General features: G+C 46.2%; 1 protein-coding gene across 13 annotated transcripts in view; it reads left to right on the top strand.

Moving 5' to 3' along the window:
- ARVCF (ARVCF delta catenin family member) overlaps positions 1 to 16,026 on the top strand; it is a 603,654-nt gene extending 587,628 nt beyond the window's left edge. For 12 of the 13 annotated variants that reach the window (XM_080985094.1, XM_080985093.1, XM_080985095.1 and 9 more), the window contains 2 exons: positions 1,943 to 2,056; positions 5,484 to 16,026. In XM_080985094.1, coding sequence (XP_080841220.1) covers positions 1,943 to 2,044 — 102 coding nt within the window. In that variant the 3' untranslated portion in view covers positions 2,045 to 2,056; positions 5,484 to 16,026. The remainder of the gene's footprint in view (positions 1 to 1,942; positions 2,057 to 5,483) is intronic. The other variant, XM_080985089.1, reaches the window with a different exon arrangement.
- The last annotated feature ends 765 nt before the right edge of the window (positions 16,027 to 16,791 follow it).

Raw genomic sequence — 16,791 nt, 5'->3', positions numbered from 1 at the left:
GGGACTTAACTTCCAGCTAAGCGTGTGTGGCTAGTCCTGTCTGCTGTCTGCTGAGCAGCAGCCATTGGGTACCACAAATCAATACACACAGAGTCATCCTCTCAGCTAAACTGGGCGTGATGCAGGATATCGATGGAATGGCCTGTTGTTTTTACTTTGAATGCAGCTGTGGGTGTTCTGAATTTTATCAGAGTAGTAGCCACGGGGTGGTTAAGCCTTCCTTTGTGGGCTATCTTTCTAATCAAAATCTCCTCCTTTCTCTTCCCTGCAAGTGCTTTCTCAACTACAAGGGGAAAGATACTGGTTCTAGGCATATTTCTCCCTGAAAGGAGAAAAGATGCTCAGGAGAGGAGCAGCCGGCAGCTGAAAGATTAAGCACTATCTGCTCCAATCAAATTCAGAGCCTCCACAACTGCTATTTAAAAAAATAATAATTTCAAAAAATAAAAAACCAGCAGCAAGTGTCACTGCTTTGTTTTATCTATTTATGCAAAAAGAAATTGATTTTCTAACAACGAGAACAATCATAAAACATTAGAAAGCAGTAGAAGTGTGAAAGCTCCCCAATCTTATTCCTGCAAATTGAGTATCCAAATGTTGCAGGTGCCGAAATGTCTCTGCCTTTGTGGAGGTTGAAATATGTAAGCCAGTGCTTCATCTTGGGCTACTGGGCATGTGCCTTGTGCCATTTAGGTGCTTGGTTGCTTGATGTCTTAAGCTAATAAGGCATTAGACTTCTGGTAGGTCTCTGTATTTTCTCTAAGGAAGCCATTCTTGACCCTAAGATGTCAAGGAGCCCAGCTGGTTCGTAGGAGTGCTGGTTGAGGTCCTTCTGCTGCTCACTAGTTAGCAAGATCTGCTTTGTCTTCTTCAAAAGTGTTTGCCGAAGATGTGAAGTTCTGTTCATATTAGGAAAGCAAAATATACACAAGCTGGATATTTTGGCTTCCCTGCTCTCTCTCTCTTAGTTCAAGTCCATGCTTTTACTTTTGGAACTCAGGCTCAAACATGAATCAACACAAATCATGAATCAAGAAAGGAGAATGAAGTTTTCTTCTAATGCCTTTCCCAAGTTCTCCTTATTTCTTATCTGTTCCCTGACTCAGCCTTCCTATAGAAAGGTTCATCCCCCCCCCCCCTTCTAGGTAATGTGGACAGGCTGTGTTACTTTGCCACACTCTGAGCAAGCCAGTAGCAGCCACTGTTGGAATGCAAAGCAATACATCATTGGGGAGGACCTGTGGCCCAGAGGTAGAGTGCTCCGTGAGGCAGAGCAGCAACCCTAACTCCTGGCAGCAGAGTTGTTGCTGCTTACGGGGAAGAGAAGGGGGCAAAGCAGTGGGTAGGTTGGTGCAGTGTTTGCACCTTGGCAGGATTGGCTCTGCTGATGTGCTTGCACTGCGTTAACCTCCCTGCCACTTTGCTACAATTCCCCTGCTGGGAAGCTAACACTCTGTCCTAATCCCGCCCTGGGCAAGTCACTTCCACTGGGTAGCCCTCCAGATGTTGTTGTACTCCAACTCCCATCAGATCCAGCCAGCATGGAGTGATGGGAGTTGTCGCCCAGCAGTTTCTTACGGGGCGGGGTGCAGATTCCCTACCCCTGCAATGCAATATCCTCCTCTCCTCCAAAGGCAAGGTGTGTGTTGATCTCCAGCGCTTGCAGTTGATTGGCTCCGCTGCCGGGAGATCCACTTGTCGTGAGCTGCAATTACATTGATGCATCCAGCACTGTCTGCCTAGCGCTCACGGCTGTTGTTACTGGAGTTTGGAATGAAGCATGCTTTTTACTGATTCTGTCTCTCTCCCTGTTTCTCTGTCTCTCTCCTTTTCTTTTCTGCACTAATGCTACCTTGCAAACCTTTTGAACTGGCAAGTTTGTTTGTCTGTTTGATTAATCTGCTCTGTTTTGCCTTTTTAACGCCTCACCTGTCTGCTGCAGAATGACACAAATAGGAAAACTATTAACAGGAGTAACAGGGCTTCGGTGACTCTGGTGGATGCCCGTGACCCTAAACCCCAGCCTGTTGACTCCTGGGTCTAATTTGCATGCATGGTAGGTCCTTTTCACGGTAATTGGTGCTCGTGATTAACTTTTCTTGTTTGTGCATGGTGTCGCATCACTGTGTGTTCTCTCTGCCCGCCTGGCTCCTTTGCAGGCAGAAGCAGATAGGAAATTGCTTTCAGTGTGTTCTGTTTAATATATATTTCACTCATCACTGTTTGATAAAGTGCTGCAATGCACTGCTGGTGGAGTCCATTGTAACCCATAAGAAACGTACAGTGGTGCCTCGCAAGACGAAAATAATTCGTTCCGCGAGTCTTTTCGTCTTGCGATGTTTTTCGTCTTGCGAAGCACGGTCCGTCGCAGCTGCGCCTCTTCAAGCGGCTTTAAGAAAAAAGCGCAAGACGTTTTCGTCTTGCGAAGCAAGCCCATAGGGAAATTCGTCTAGCAAAGCAATGCAAAACCGAAAAACCCTTTCGTCTAGCGAGTTTTTCGTCTTGCGAGGCATTCGTCTTGCAGGGCACCACTGTACGTGAAGCTAAGCAACTGGTCGCAAAACTCCCAGCCGTCCTCTTATGAAACGGAAATCCCTGATAAAATTTTCCTGGAAAGGAGGTGAATCGGTGTTCTTATATGTGGAGCCGGAACGCTTCCAGTCCTCGGTGTATTTTCACTTTTATTAGCAGCCTGATGTTGAGGGTCTTCTTCAGTGCCTTCAAGGATTTGCTGATCAATCCACTACCACAAAACTGAGAGGGGAGAGGTGGCCACATAACAGCTGAGATCAAAATGGATCCCCATGTCCCATGGACAGAACAGGCAGCCCTTAGTATCCCGAGCCAAAATTGCAGGAGCTCTGCTTACCATACCCTGAGTGAAACTCAAAACCACTCCTATATCAACAAGCTTGATCCAAGGCAATCTGGAGCAAGTGGATACCTTCTCCTGGAAAACAGGCACAGTCTTCTGACTCCTAGCCCTTTAGACCAGGCTTCCTCAAACTCGGCCCTCCAGATGTTCTGAGACTACAATTCCCATCATCCCTGGCCACTGGTCCTGCTAGCTAGGGATCATGGGAGTTGTAGTCCCAAAACATCTGGAGGGCCGCGTTTGAGGAAGCCTGCTTTAGACAATGGCTCATTGTGCTCTTGCCCGATCTGGTTACTGGCCAGTCCAACCACAGATCAACAGTTCCATTTCTTGCTGCAGTCCCAACCTGATAGGCTCACTTTTTCTTCCACGCTTGCTTGCTTTCTTCTTCCACGTTGATTTCTCACAGATATTCTCTCTCAGCTGCTCTAACCACAGCTGGTCTGTGGTACAGTCATACCCTTGACCCAAGTTTGGCTTCCATTTTAGAATTTGCCACGGTTTGTCAGCTATGATGTTGCGTGGAAGCAGTGTGAACGTCAGTGTTCTGACTGTTGAGCAATGAAACCGTGCTTTGCAGCCATAGTGGCCAGCACAACTTGGGTCTTCCTGCCTCCAAGGTCTCAATAGACAAGAACCTAAGCTCTGTTCCAGTGGTTTGAGAAGCATCTGTCAGGACACAGGGGGATGCTATAGCATCATGGCAGCTGACTTCACCCCTCCATGTTGTTGATGATGATGATGATGATAATACGAACCAGGAAATCCCTTGTTTGAATCTCGCCACTTCCAAGCTCGCTAGATGGCCTTAGGCCAGCCACTCTTTCTGACCTACTTTACAGGGTCGTCAAGTAAAAGAAAAAAAAATATTGACCTGCTTTACAGGGCTGCAGTATAGATCGCAGCAAGTGAATGGATGTGCCGTTCTTTCAACGCTGCATTAAAGCACAACTTAAATGCTAAATATTATTAATGTTGCTGTGATTTATCCCCCTTGCCTCGTTCATTCTCTAAAGAAGGTTCCTTCCAGACATTGCTGGTCTGCAGCCCCCATCTTCCCTGACCGCTGGCCATGCTGGTGGGATTTAGAACAACTAGAGGGCACCATGTTGGCAACCTTTGTTCTAAAGAAAGGACCTGTTCCAAACCCCAAAGTGTGTTATAGCTGGGATTATTTAAGGATTTTTGCAGAGGGGCTGCTCTACGCAGTTCTGCTCCAACTATGAAGATTACCCTGGGACAGAGTTTTGCCTATTCCTTCCTCTCTTCTGTTCCTGTAGAATTCAGTGGAACCTCAGGTTACGTTACCCTTGGGTAACATAACTTCAGGTTGCGAAAGCAGCAAACCTGGAAGTGTTTCACCTCTTGCGCATGCGCAGAAGCGGTCTCTCCGGTTGCGAAAACTTTGGGATACGGCCGGACCTCCGGAACGGATCCCATTTGCAGTCGGAGGTACCACTGTAATGTGCTACCTTCCAGGTAGCGTTGGGTAGTCTCCTTCCTGTTCACCTCAATAGGAGCAGAGACTTTTCAAGTTTCCCAGTCAAGATCGCCAAAGAAAAAGCCCCTGTAGTTCCCACCATCTCATCTGTCACAAACTCCCTACCCTGACTCAGGGCTGGCCCAAGACATTTTGCTACCTGAGGCGAACCACAAAATGGCGCTCCCCCCACCAAGGAAGGACGTGTGAGCGAAGGTCTACACCAGGAACAAGGGCAGAATGAAGATCTACATTGGGAACACGGGTGGGAGTCATATCTACCTTACCCAACGATTGAAGTGGGAATCAAAGGCCGTCGTGGGAGCGAAAGGGCCCCGCTCTGAATGATGCTAAGTGGGTGCAGAGCCCAGGAGACCCCAGAGGGAAGCCCCTGTCATTTCCTCCCTAGAGGTGGGGAGGAGACCAGCAGCACCTCCTATTCACCAAGAGGCCATTGTAGAGGTGGCATGGCGGGGTGGGTGGGGGCAGCAGATCCACGTGGCAGATCTGCCACACACCCACCCCTTGGTGGATCCTTGGTGGCAGATCCAGCCTCCAAGGAGTGCATCACAATTGTAGCAGCAGCAGCAGATGTGTTCCTTGGAGGCCAGATCTGCTGCCCTTGTGGATTCTGCCACCCGAGGCGCTTTTCTCACCTTGCCTCTTGCATGGGCTGGCCCTGACGCTGAGCACACACCCCCAAAAGAAAAACTTGAAAGAGAGGTAGCAGCAAGCACTTCCCTCAGGGAGAAGCCCCTGTGCCAATACAGTCAAACCTCGGTTGTTGAACATAATCCGTTCCGGAAGACCATTCAACTTCCGAAACAATTGACAACCAAAAACTGAAAGCAGAAGCCTCGATACAATAGGGAAACTCAAGACAGAAGCCGCGTACCACGTTCAGCTTCCAAAAATTGTTCAAAAACCGAAGCAGTTAATTCCAGGTTTCCGGCGTCTGGGAGCTGAAATGTTCAACTACAGAGACGTTTGAGAACCGAGGTTTGACTGTAACTTGTTTTAATTTTCTTCCTTAATTTCAGATGCTCTTAGAATAAAACCTATTTGGAGTTTGTGGTGCCTCCCTGCCCCATTACCCCTATTAATTAACTCTTGCTTTTCTTTTTTTAGGGCTAAAGTCCCGCCGCTTGTTTTGTTATTGTTATTATTATTTTTCCTCAACTAAAAAAGAAGAAGAAGAAGACTCAACAAACAGGATCTCATTAATTAACCATCACTGCCATTCAAATATGGAAACGCCTTGGCGCTTGCGTCGGTGGAACCAACCAACCAGGCTGCAGATTCTCTATGGGGCAGGGACAGGGCGACGGACCATCAGCCAATCCCAGAGCAGCATGCCTTACAGCAGGGACCGTTCTGCTTTTTAAGAACCAATCACATTCCCGCCCAACATCTCCCTGCCCTTTCAAACTTCTGCACAGAAAGGCGCAAGACAATTCTTACAAGCTTATGTCGGACAGGTTTGGTTCTTAGCTGACTCTTCTATGTGGATGGTGCCAAGTTATGAGTTGAAGGTCATGAGATGGGTAAGGAGAAGAAGAATGAGAAGTTTAAAAAAAAAGAGAAAGAATTCACATGTGGAAAGAAAAAGTGCAGAATATTCGGAGTATATCTTAGGTATAGTCATAAAAAAAAACAACTTAGCACTTTTTCCTTTCTTTTTGAACTGTGATTTTTTTAAAGCAAGTTTTTTTTGTGTGGCCTGTTGTTGAGGTTTTTATTCTTTGATCCAATGGAAATGCAGAATTGTGGAGCTGAAGTTGGATGGATTTTGACGAAAGGAGAGAAAGAGTTGGGGGGAATCTTGGTGGACTGGCTTGGAAAGATGGAAGCTGGAATTGACGTGGGCTGTATACTTTGCTTTTGAAGTAAATGATATCACACTGTGCTGCCTATATTATCATTAGTGTTCCATTCAACTGCCTTTTGACTTCTGTAATGGCTCTGTTTATACTTTCCAAACATATAAATGATTCATTCGAGGTTTTGCTGTCCTCCTTCAGGGAAAAAAAAGTGATAACGACATCCCCTGACCACACAGACATGGTTGACTTTCTGTTGTTGCTGATGATTGCTTCTTAATTTTCTAGCCTGCTGGTGTTGAGTTGACGGCAACATGATGTCAGCATCGCGCTCCCCACCCACCAATAGATAGTATTTAAAACTTTTGGAAAAAGTGGAATCTTCCTTGCAAGGAAGATGTTTCAAATGCATCATAAACTTCATATGTCTCTACTCTTTTTTGCTGGTAAAATGTTAATAATCGCCACCCATTGCTGGATCTCATGTATGATTTTGGCTAAGTTATTAACAGAGTGCTTCAAAGGGAACTATAATATGTTTCGAGCCACCCATGTGTGGATAGATTAGTTTGTAATTAATTAGGGTTGTACACTCGAGGAATGACGACATCCTATTTATGTGCAAAGCCTTATTACCTAGGATCGCTGTTGTTATGGGTCTTTGGCGAGATTATTTGCCACTGGTGCATATAACCATATCCCTAGTCCCGTGCATTGTGTACAATGATGCTTTGTGCTTTAACCACTTTAATTTCTTTCGGGTTTGGTCTGTGGTAGAGAGAAAATGGAAGCAGAACCTTTAACCGTGCAGTGCTATGCACCCCCCTGAAAAGTAAGTCCCATTAAGGTCAATGTGTCTTACTCCTCAGGAATCAGGCATAGGATTGCAATCTGAATCTTCAATTCCACTTACTCCTGCCTTCTTTCTCTCTCTCCCTTGTTGCTAAAATTAGTTGGTTGCCATATTCACTTAAATGATGTGATTGGAAAGCACTTTTTGTTTTGTTTTTAAAAAAATAATCCAGCAAATTTCATGGGGGGGGGTCCTGCTGTTTCCTTTGTAATTTAAAATGAAGTTGGGGGTGGGATGGGGTGGGGAGGGCAGGGGAGAGAATTAAAAAAAAATGCTGTATTAGTTAAACATCTAACTTTTTGTAAAAAAAATAATAATAATAGTAATAATAATAAAAATCCATAAAAAAGAAAGAAAGAAAGAAAAAGCAAGCATCAATAGCTTTGTATCTTCTGGAATATAAAGAAAATAAAATTTGACATGAATTACATATATAAATATATATCTCTATCTATATATTGTGCAGAAAATAGGTTGCCAAAACCGTGTGACATTTGTAGCAGGAAAGCATTTTGCAACAATTCAGGGAAAAGACTGGTGTCAGAAGCTATTTGGCAATTTGACTGGTGCAGACACAAGCATGTACCTGCCCCTCTCTGCCCCCAGTCTCTCGCCCCCTAACCCATCACAGTCACGTAACTGGGGTTACCTCTGAGTCTCTTTATGGAAGCAGAGGCACATGGCGCCAGTGACCTATAGGAGGGAGGCCCATGCTGGCCCAAGATCTCTTTATTGGCCAAAGAACACAGGTGGATCTACTTTGGATTCTAACTGGAGACCTCTTTGCCTCCGTGATCTAAACAGTGAAGAGTGGAACAGGATCAATACCTTTCTTGCTTCTAACAATGGTGCTCTTTTCATACTTCTACTCTTGATAAGTGAAGACCCTTTTAACTGGGCTGTACATTTTTATATCATCTATATACGAATCGTATGTAATTCCTCTTTTCTTTTTCTTTTTTGTATACAAAGGGTTTTTTTGTTTTGTTTGGTGTTTTTTTTAAAAAGAAAAGCTCGCCTGCAAGTTGTAACTAATTAGGTCTGCTGCTCTGTAGTTTTATTAGACCCCCCCTGCAAGCGAATCATCTCAGTCACCCTGGCTTCAGTCTATTCTCTGGTCCTGCCTTTTATTTACCAAAAGAAATGGGAGTCAAATTGCTACTTGGGGGGTGGGGGGTGGGGTGGGGGTATAAATCTCCCCCATTTGTTCACTGGCATTTCTGACGATCATGCAGCTGCCCTTTTCCTGCTGATTGTCCCAAAGATCTCTTGAGCCTTCCAGGAACATAGGAAACTGCCTTCTACTGAGTCAGACCCACTGGTCCATCCAACTCAGTACTGTCGACACGGACAGGCAGCAGCTCTCCAAGGTTTCAGAGAAGGAGCCCCCTCCTAGCCCTACCTGGAGATGCTGGAGAACGAATCTGGGACCTTCTGCATGCAAAGCGGGTGTTCTACCACTAAGCTATGCCTCTTCAAATATTTTGAGGCAGAGAGATCCATAATCCGAAGGTCTAATTTCCACTGGGAGGTGAATATAGGCAGGAAGAAATGGCCAGGGAGGGGAAGGGGAAGATGATCGGCAACAGAGACGCCTGGAATGCGGAAGCAAGCAATGGATTGTGGAATGGAATGCAGAAGCAAGCAATTGGCACAAGCTTTTCCAGGGCTATGTGCTCAGTGGGTGAAATGGGGGGGAAACCAGAACTACTAAGTTTTCATTAGAGGGAAAGCTTCATTCTTCTGCTCAGTCATGGTAGCTCATTGGACCTGCTACCTATGGATTGCAAAACCACAGTAAATGGTACGATGCAAGCAAATATTTGCATCCTTAAACTGCATAATTGATTTTGGCTGCCACATTCGGCTCTGTTCGCTATATATGTGTGTGTGTGTGTGTGTCTAATCACATATACCCCACATTCTGGCTCTGGTTCGCCAGAAGTGGCTTAGTCATGCTGGCCACATGACCCGGAAGCTGTACACCGGCTCCCTCGGCCAATAAAGCGAGATGAGTGCCGCAACCCCAGAGTCGGCCACGACTGGACCTAATGGTCAGGGGTCCCTTTACCTTTTAAGGTGCTACTGGGAGGGGAAAAAATTATTTTGTTTCATTTGAAACCTGTTAAGATGGTCTCTTAAGCATCATAAACCTAGGCTTGCCATTTGTCATGAAAATTCCTGACATGTCCTGGTTTTCGGGTGTAAAAATGGCATCAGGGGAAACCCGGGGGGGTGGAGCTCAACAATTTGGGGGTCTTCCTAAAAAAAAAGCTCAACAGGTGTCGGGAATTTTTGAAATATGGCAACCCTACCTAAGCCAGATCCAAAACATCAGTGTGTGGAACCTTTGGCCTTCTGGATATTGCTGAACTACAAGTCCCCTCGCCCCTTGCAAGCAAGGCCAATGGCCAGGGATCATGGGAGTTGTAGTTCAGCAACATCTGGAAGGTCAAAGGTTCCCCACAACTGCTCTGCACAAAACACATCACTGATGTAGTCTGAGCCAGGATGAACACTTAGCAATGCCATTGGGCCAGCAGTGTCTATAAGGACCCAAATGAAGGGACATTTGAAAAGTCAGGTGGTGATCCAAAAGGATTCATCTGTCATTCAGGAGACCTTGCCAGAGAGCAAACTGGCTGCTAGGATCACTTGCTCCTCACCCACAAGGCCTGTTTCTTAGTATTTGTATTGGCTGTCTGTCCCTTTAGTACGCCAGAGCTTCTTGTAGCTGATCCTCACCAATATTAGCTGTCCATGAGATGTAAAACTGACAGAGAGAACCTTGGCAATGTGTGCCAGGGCTGTCTAGGTGGCTTCTCCTTCCGTGTTCTGTCTAGTGGCAATTTTTTACTCTGCTTGTACGTAGCAATAAGTAGGCATTTAATAGATCAGTTATAGGCACTGCTACCTTTCCACGGGCAGTGACAAAAAAACCCCCACAATCACCACCCCTTTTGTTAACCCTTCTATTGTGAATGCCACCACCTGCTGGCTTTGAATGCTCAAAATAGAGCCTCCTAATTCAGGAGCAGAATTTACTTCTTATTTCTAGATGCATTGTGGCCAGTTAGAGGGCATAGGGAGAAGGAACTATCTGTGGCCCTCCAGATATAGTTGAAAATGAACAAATCATGTCAGTTTCAATTTCTCTCCATTTCTCCTTTCCCCACACTTTAAGTTCAGCTCTTCACATTTCCACATCAGTTTGCATTTTTTTAAAAAGTTATCAGCATTTTACTGCAAATTTCTCCCAATGTACTCAATTTTGTATGCAATTTTGCCTGACGCACTCGGGGTTTTTTTGCAAGACAGTTCCCCCTAACGTCATGCCCTTTTGTATGTTATTTTCACGGGTACATGCTTTTTTTTAATGCACACTATGCCCTAATATATGCATCTTTGTACACATTACTTGGCTTATACTTGGTTGGAGAACTGCTTTGCAAAATTCAGAGCTGCGCGGATTTCAAAGGATGGCTGTTTGCATATTGTTTCGGAAAGCGTGAGTTAGGTAGGTTCGCCTTTAAATGCAAACCGGATCCAATTTCTCCCCCTAGATATGACTGGACTACAGTTCCCATCATCCGTGGCTATTTTGGGTATGCTGGCTGGTGCTGATGGGAGTTGAAGTCTCTTGCCCTTAGGTAAACTATGTCTGTTGTGGCCTGTACATCCCCAGTGCAGTTTGCTGTGGGACCAGATTGATGTTGGTTCTTGTTTATCAGTTCTCCATGGTCCTTTCTTCATAGCTCCTGCTTGCATTGTGGGCGTCCTCTCTGATCCACGGCAGAGTTTGAATGTGCTACAAATCTCCTTGCTTCCCCTACCCCCTGGATAGCAAAGGCAAGATAAATTACACCACATGTGCAAATATATGAAAAGGTGCTTATGTCATATGCTGTGCGGAGCTGACCTAATACTATTTTCTTGTTTTGACCCGGCCCTACCTGTCGCACGCTCTTTGGCTGTTGTGTTATGCTGCTGTTTCACACAATTGCCAGTACAGCAGCATCAAGGCAAGAGCCTTCCTTGTTTACCCAGGCAGGCAACAGTGGGTCAGGGTTCTCCTAGCCTCCTTGCCCTACATATGGGCTTTTATGTAGGGATTTGATTGGCCACTGTAGGAAATGGGGTGCTGGTGTAGCTCAAGAGTAGCCAGAAGTTGCTGGACCACAATTCTCTCCATCCCTGACTATTAGCCATGCAGGCTGTGATGGAGCAGAAATCTCATCCATAAATATCTGGACAATCCATTGGACTAGATGGGTATGCCTCTGGTTGCCATTTGCTGGGAATCACAAGCAAGGAGAATGCTGTTATGCTCAGCTCCTGCCTTCAGGCTTCCCATAAGTTTCTATGACAATAGGATGTTGGAGGAGATGGACCATTAGCCTGGTGCTACAGAGCTGCTGCTGCTGCTGCTGCTGCTGCTGCTGCTGCTGCTGCTGTTCTTCTTAGGATCTTTGGTCTAACTCAACAAGGTTCTTCTTAAGTTCTTAACTGTCATGGCTCAGTTTTGGCACTGTGGGACTCTCGTTCTATTGGCCTTCGGTCACAAGAGACAGGCCAGGGTTGAAATTATTGTGCCAAATTTCCAGATTAAGCCAACCTGTTCCATCAGTCTGAGCCACCATCCCTGTTCTGTTAGTGATGGGTGGAGTTGGTGGGATACTGCTCTGGACCAATAACAGAACAGGAAGGAGAACCTGTGGTCCTCCAGATGTGGCTGGACTATAGCTACCATCCTCCCTGAACATTGGTCACGGTGGCTGGGACTGATGGGAGTTTTGAGTCCAACAGCACCTGGAGGGCGATAAGGTTCCCATTTCTGGTTTAAAGGTGGCACAGAACACAATGGTCCAATGCTTGTCCCATGAGATCATGGCGTGCTAATTCTGATGGGATATGAGCTGCCCGTGGATATCAGGCATAGCCTTTTCATCTCATTCAAGTAAAGCGTCTGTACCTGAGACCACTAGGATGCTCAATGCAACCCTTTGTCACTCCTTGGCTTCATTTGGGCAGTATCAGATAAGACTAAAGATACCAAAGAGAGGCAGGTGTATTGGTAAGACCTGTGCGGAATAAGCTGGGGCAATGGGATGTGGAATATGTGGCCCAACCATGACAGTGTGTGTGTGTGTGTATACTTAGTTTGGCCAAATTACTGCATTTGGGCAGAGGATGCTGTCTGTGTTCCCAGAACTCTTGTAGGTAGTTTTGGACAAGGATACCTCAGAAATCTATAAGCAGGATAGATGGTTCCCAGACTGTTTGAGTGAGACAGTGGTTAATGGAACGAACTGTTATGGTTTCAAGAGGCAGCCACACCATGGCGTCTCTAACTATCATACCTGGAAGATTATCAGTGCTAGAGCTGACCCCAAAGGACCTTTCAACTTTTGACTTGAAAGTGAATTGAGGAGGGAGAGAAAGTTTCAATGACACCCACCCAATTCAGCTTTTTTTTGTTGCTATCACCTGTTTCATTGCCTTGGCATTGATGGAGTCCCTGCTGCTGGTGGGCATTTAAAAAAAAAAAATCACCCACAAGGCTATGGAGTGAGAGGTCAGGAAACGTTTGTCCTCGCTCGGATTGGCCTTTGTGACAATCCGAGGTCCTTAAGTACAGTGGTGGAGCTTTAAGCTCCGGCAGGGGGTGTGGAGAGCAGGCAGGGGCGTGGCTGGCATGCGTCCCGGGGGTATGGCATGGTGCGGCGCATGTCCTGGGGGCACAGCACGCTGCCTGCAGGGGTGTGGCATGCGTCCTGGGGGCATGGTGCTCCACCTGCCGGGGCATGGTGCCCAGCAGGGGGGGCAGCTGCGATCGCACCCCACTGGGATCGTGCCGCCAGGGGCGATGCGCTCCCCCCACACTCCTGTTCCTCCGCCAGTGCTTAAATAGCAGCAACATGAAGTAATCTGAGTGAGGGCAGTGCTTCATTTCCTGACTGGTGCATTGTGGGTCAAGGATAGGACTCCCCCTCCGGCAGCTGGGGATACTATCAACACTGCTGGTGACCCTTTTGGCCCCTGCTCATGCCCCCTTAAAATCAGTGAAACCTCCTCCAAAGAACAAAACAGAAAAACTTTACAGCCTGAAAACCAGGTGGCAAACTTACGTTGGGGCATTTGAGTTCAACTCACTAACACCCATAAACCATAATGTATATTTTCATTTACCTGGTTTGGGACTATTGTATATTACATTACGCTCAGGGCAGACTTCCTTGACTTGGTGCCCTCCAGCTGTTGCTGGACTCCAGCTCCCATCAGCCCCAGTCAGAAATGGTCAGAAATGATGGGAGCTGTAGTCCAACAACATCTGGGTGGCATCAGTGTGGGAAAGGCCGTGGCATATGAGAAGGTTTAGCAACATCCCAACACTGTTGGAGGCAGTAATGCCTTTGAACAGCAGTTGCTGGAAACCCCAGGAAGGAAGAGGGCTCTGGTGCTGGGCTCCTGCTTGCAGATTTCTCACAGGCATCTGCTTGGCTGTTGTGGGTACAGGATGCTGGACCAGTTGCACCACTGGCCTGATCCAGAAGGCTCTTCTTGTGTTTTTACGTTCTCAAGATGAGTGCATTCTGTTCCTGTTACCTTGTTAAATCAGAACCAGTGTGCAGACACACCCGGTGATTGCTGCCTCTCGTTCTTCACATGAAGATCTCTGCTAAGCCTCTGTTGAAAAGCATTGTGTCGCAAAGCAGAAGGAGACCTCTGCCTGTTGCATATGACGTATTGTGGCTCTTTCATCTCAACAAACAGTGCAACACCAACCATACCAGCTCAGAAATACCCCCACCTCCCGCAAAAGCCAGCAAGAGCCGCACGCTCTTTAAAGGGTGTGCGGCTCTTGCAGGTTTTTCCCTCCTGCATTCGCTCCATAAGACGCACACACATTTCCCCTTCCTTTTTAGGAGGGAAAAAGTGCGTCTTACGGAGCGAAAAATACGGTAAGTCCTACTGACAATGGGGCTTACTGCTAGGTAAGAACTGCAGCCTTTGCCACTCTCGGATCTCTTGTACTCCCAGAGTTCCGGTAGCAAAACGAGGTGGTAGAATCTCTGAGCAAAGAGCGGACAGGACCACCTCAAACTGTAGTCACTGCTATTCTGTTGAAATGCTGGTGCTTGAGTAAGTGGATCACATGGATTTGCCATGTAAGCAGAAATCGAGGACATCCGGTGGAAAGATTGAGGCCCGAGTTACCGTATTTTTCGCTCTATAATCCGCACCAGACCATAAGAAGCTACTAGTTTTTGGAGGAGGAAAACAAGAAAAAAAATATTCTGAATCTCAGAAGCCAGAACAGGAAGAGGGAGTGCTGCGCAGCGAAAGCAGTGATCCCTCTTCCTGTTCTGGCTTCTGGGATAGCTGTGCAGCCTGCATTCGCTCCATAAGACGCGCACACATTTCCCCTTACTTTTTAGGAGAGAAAAAGTGAGTCTTATAGAGCAAAAAATACGGTAATGTTCCAAGGAAACCCAAGCATTTCAACCCAAAAAGGTTATAAGGGCAAGCAAAACAATGAAAATACAAATGCTTGCATGTCAGATATGGGAGGTCATTTAGTCCAGAGTTTTTCAACATCTAGGCCCCTAGATGTTGCTGAATACAGCTCCCTTCATCCCTGACCTATGGCTAAGCTAGCTGGGGATGGTGGGAGTTGTAGTCATTAAAAAATCTGTGGACTCCAGATGTCAAAGGACACTGATCCATTCCAAACTCCAGCTCATGCACGGAATTTATGGCTCCAGCACCAGAGGTGGATTTACGGTAGGGCAACCGGTTCTGTCGCACTGGGTGCCAAGCCTGGGGGGCGTTTCAAGGTGTCACAGCTATGATGTAGTGAATTGAGCAGAATGGAAGACCAGAGACATGTTTGTGTGTGCCAAATTGTGGCCTTGCACGGGGTACCGCTGACTTTTGAAAGACCCAGGGCCACTCTGCCAGCATCTCTGATAGGTAGACGTTCCAGCCTCTTCTTCCAGCAAAGGTAGAAAGAGTCTGGCCCAACCTGCTCACTCGTTTCTAACTCACAGGAAGTGTGTTTGTTTGACACAGACGAACGTCGCCAACGTTGCATGGGCGTTTCTGACTCCTTCTTCCTGGTCAGGGGTAGCCATGTTGAGGGACTGCAGTGCCCATCGTCCCTGACCATGCTACATGCAGCGAGTTGTGAAGCAATGAGCGCATTGGTGCACTTGTGTGTCAACTGGACCTTAGCGGCATGCCTCAGCAATGTCCCTTTGCGGCTAGCACCTTTGCGGCCCAGTTCATGCCTCTGAGGGGCATCTGCCACAATAACCCCACACACAAGGGAATCTCTTTAAATCGCCACCCAGCTGTTTGGGCTTTTGTGTCTTTGGAACGTAAGATGAGGGGTGCGCTAAGCACTTTTGGGGGTAGGCAGCTGTGGCCCCAGACTTTTAAGTGGATATAAGATCGTCGTGCCCCGGGGGGGGGGGGCAGGAGCGTGTGGATCCCACAAATCTAGCGGAGGCCGCTTTCAACCCCAGCAAGTTCCTGGCGAATTAGTAGCCAATGTGTTTGTAAACAATCATGTGCCTTAAAATTTTCTCACGGTGGGGTGGGGTGGGAAGGAAATAACCCAAACCCTTAAAAAGAGTGGAATTTAAAGAGAAAGAAAGAAAAGACAATTAAAACCAACAATGTGTGCTTCTGTACTCTTCCTCAAGGTGGTCGCTCTGGTTTAGACTGGGGGAGGGCGGTCGCAGGGCTGGGGCCGGGGAGTCTTTTTGCATTGTATTTAAACTGTACTATAAACAGACTGGTTTGGTTTTCAGATTCAAGAAAGGGAGGGGTGGGGGTGGATTATACGCTTTACAGAACCAATGTTTAACATAACCCGAATGTATTAATATTATTCTAGGAACTTTCCGTAACACAGACAAGTAGAATGCTTGTTGGAAGCAGGTGTGTAGGTTAACAATTTGGTGTGTTTTCAATAAACAATGCCTGGAACGAATTCCTGTGTTCTCTGTTATTTTGCTTTTGGTCTGCGCGAAATCTTTGGCCTCGGATGCCTGTAGTGATTGGTGGGACAGCATCTCTTCTGGTGCCGCTAGCTAAGGAATGGGCAAATCTGTCCATTCCAGTTTCTCCAGTCTTAAGCACAGTTCTCCACATTACCACCTCCATCTGGGTTTTCTTTTTAAAGCCCTCGTGAGAATTCATCAGCATTTTAGTACGAATTTCTCCTCAGAGAGTCATTTTTTTTAATGCAACTTTGCCTAACATAAAAATAATAACAGTAGTAATTTTTGTATGTTACGCTCACAGATATATGCATTGTTATGTACACTGCTGTAACCCCTTTATTCCTTTGTTCCATTGTTTATTTCCTACAAGTTCCTGTCTGTTTGCTTTTCTTTTCTTTTTACCCTACCCAGTTTGAAAGAACATGACCTTAGTGAAAAATGACTTAACTAGCTGTCTTGTATGTTTCCCGAATCATGAGTTTACCTTTGGAAGAAGATTATATTAGGTGTACAAACACCATTCTTTCATACCAGATATTATTATATAAATTTAATTAATAAATAAAATAATGTTTGCTGGTGGGACAGGATTAGTGTGCAGGTATTTACATTAAGTATTAGGTCATGAGAACTTTTATTCATCCCTTCCAGGTTACGTTTAAGATAAAGACCAATACCAAGGTCAAAATTGTTCCATGTTGCGGAGTCTTTTTTTATACCAAGTTATGCCATGATCCTCAGAAATAAGCCAC

This window comes from Podarcis pityusensis, assembly GCF_964106645.2.
Source record: "Podarcis pityusensis genome assembly, chromosome: 16".
NCBI classification, from domain to species: Eukaryota; Metazoa; Chordata; class Lepidosauria; order Squamata; family Lacertidae; genus Podarcis; species Podarcis pityusensis.
This window is presented reverse-complemented; position numbering and strand designations above follow the sequence as displayed.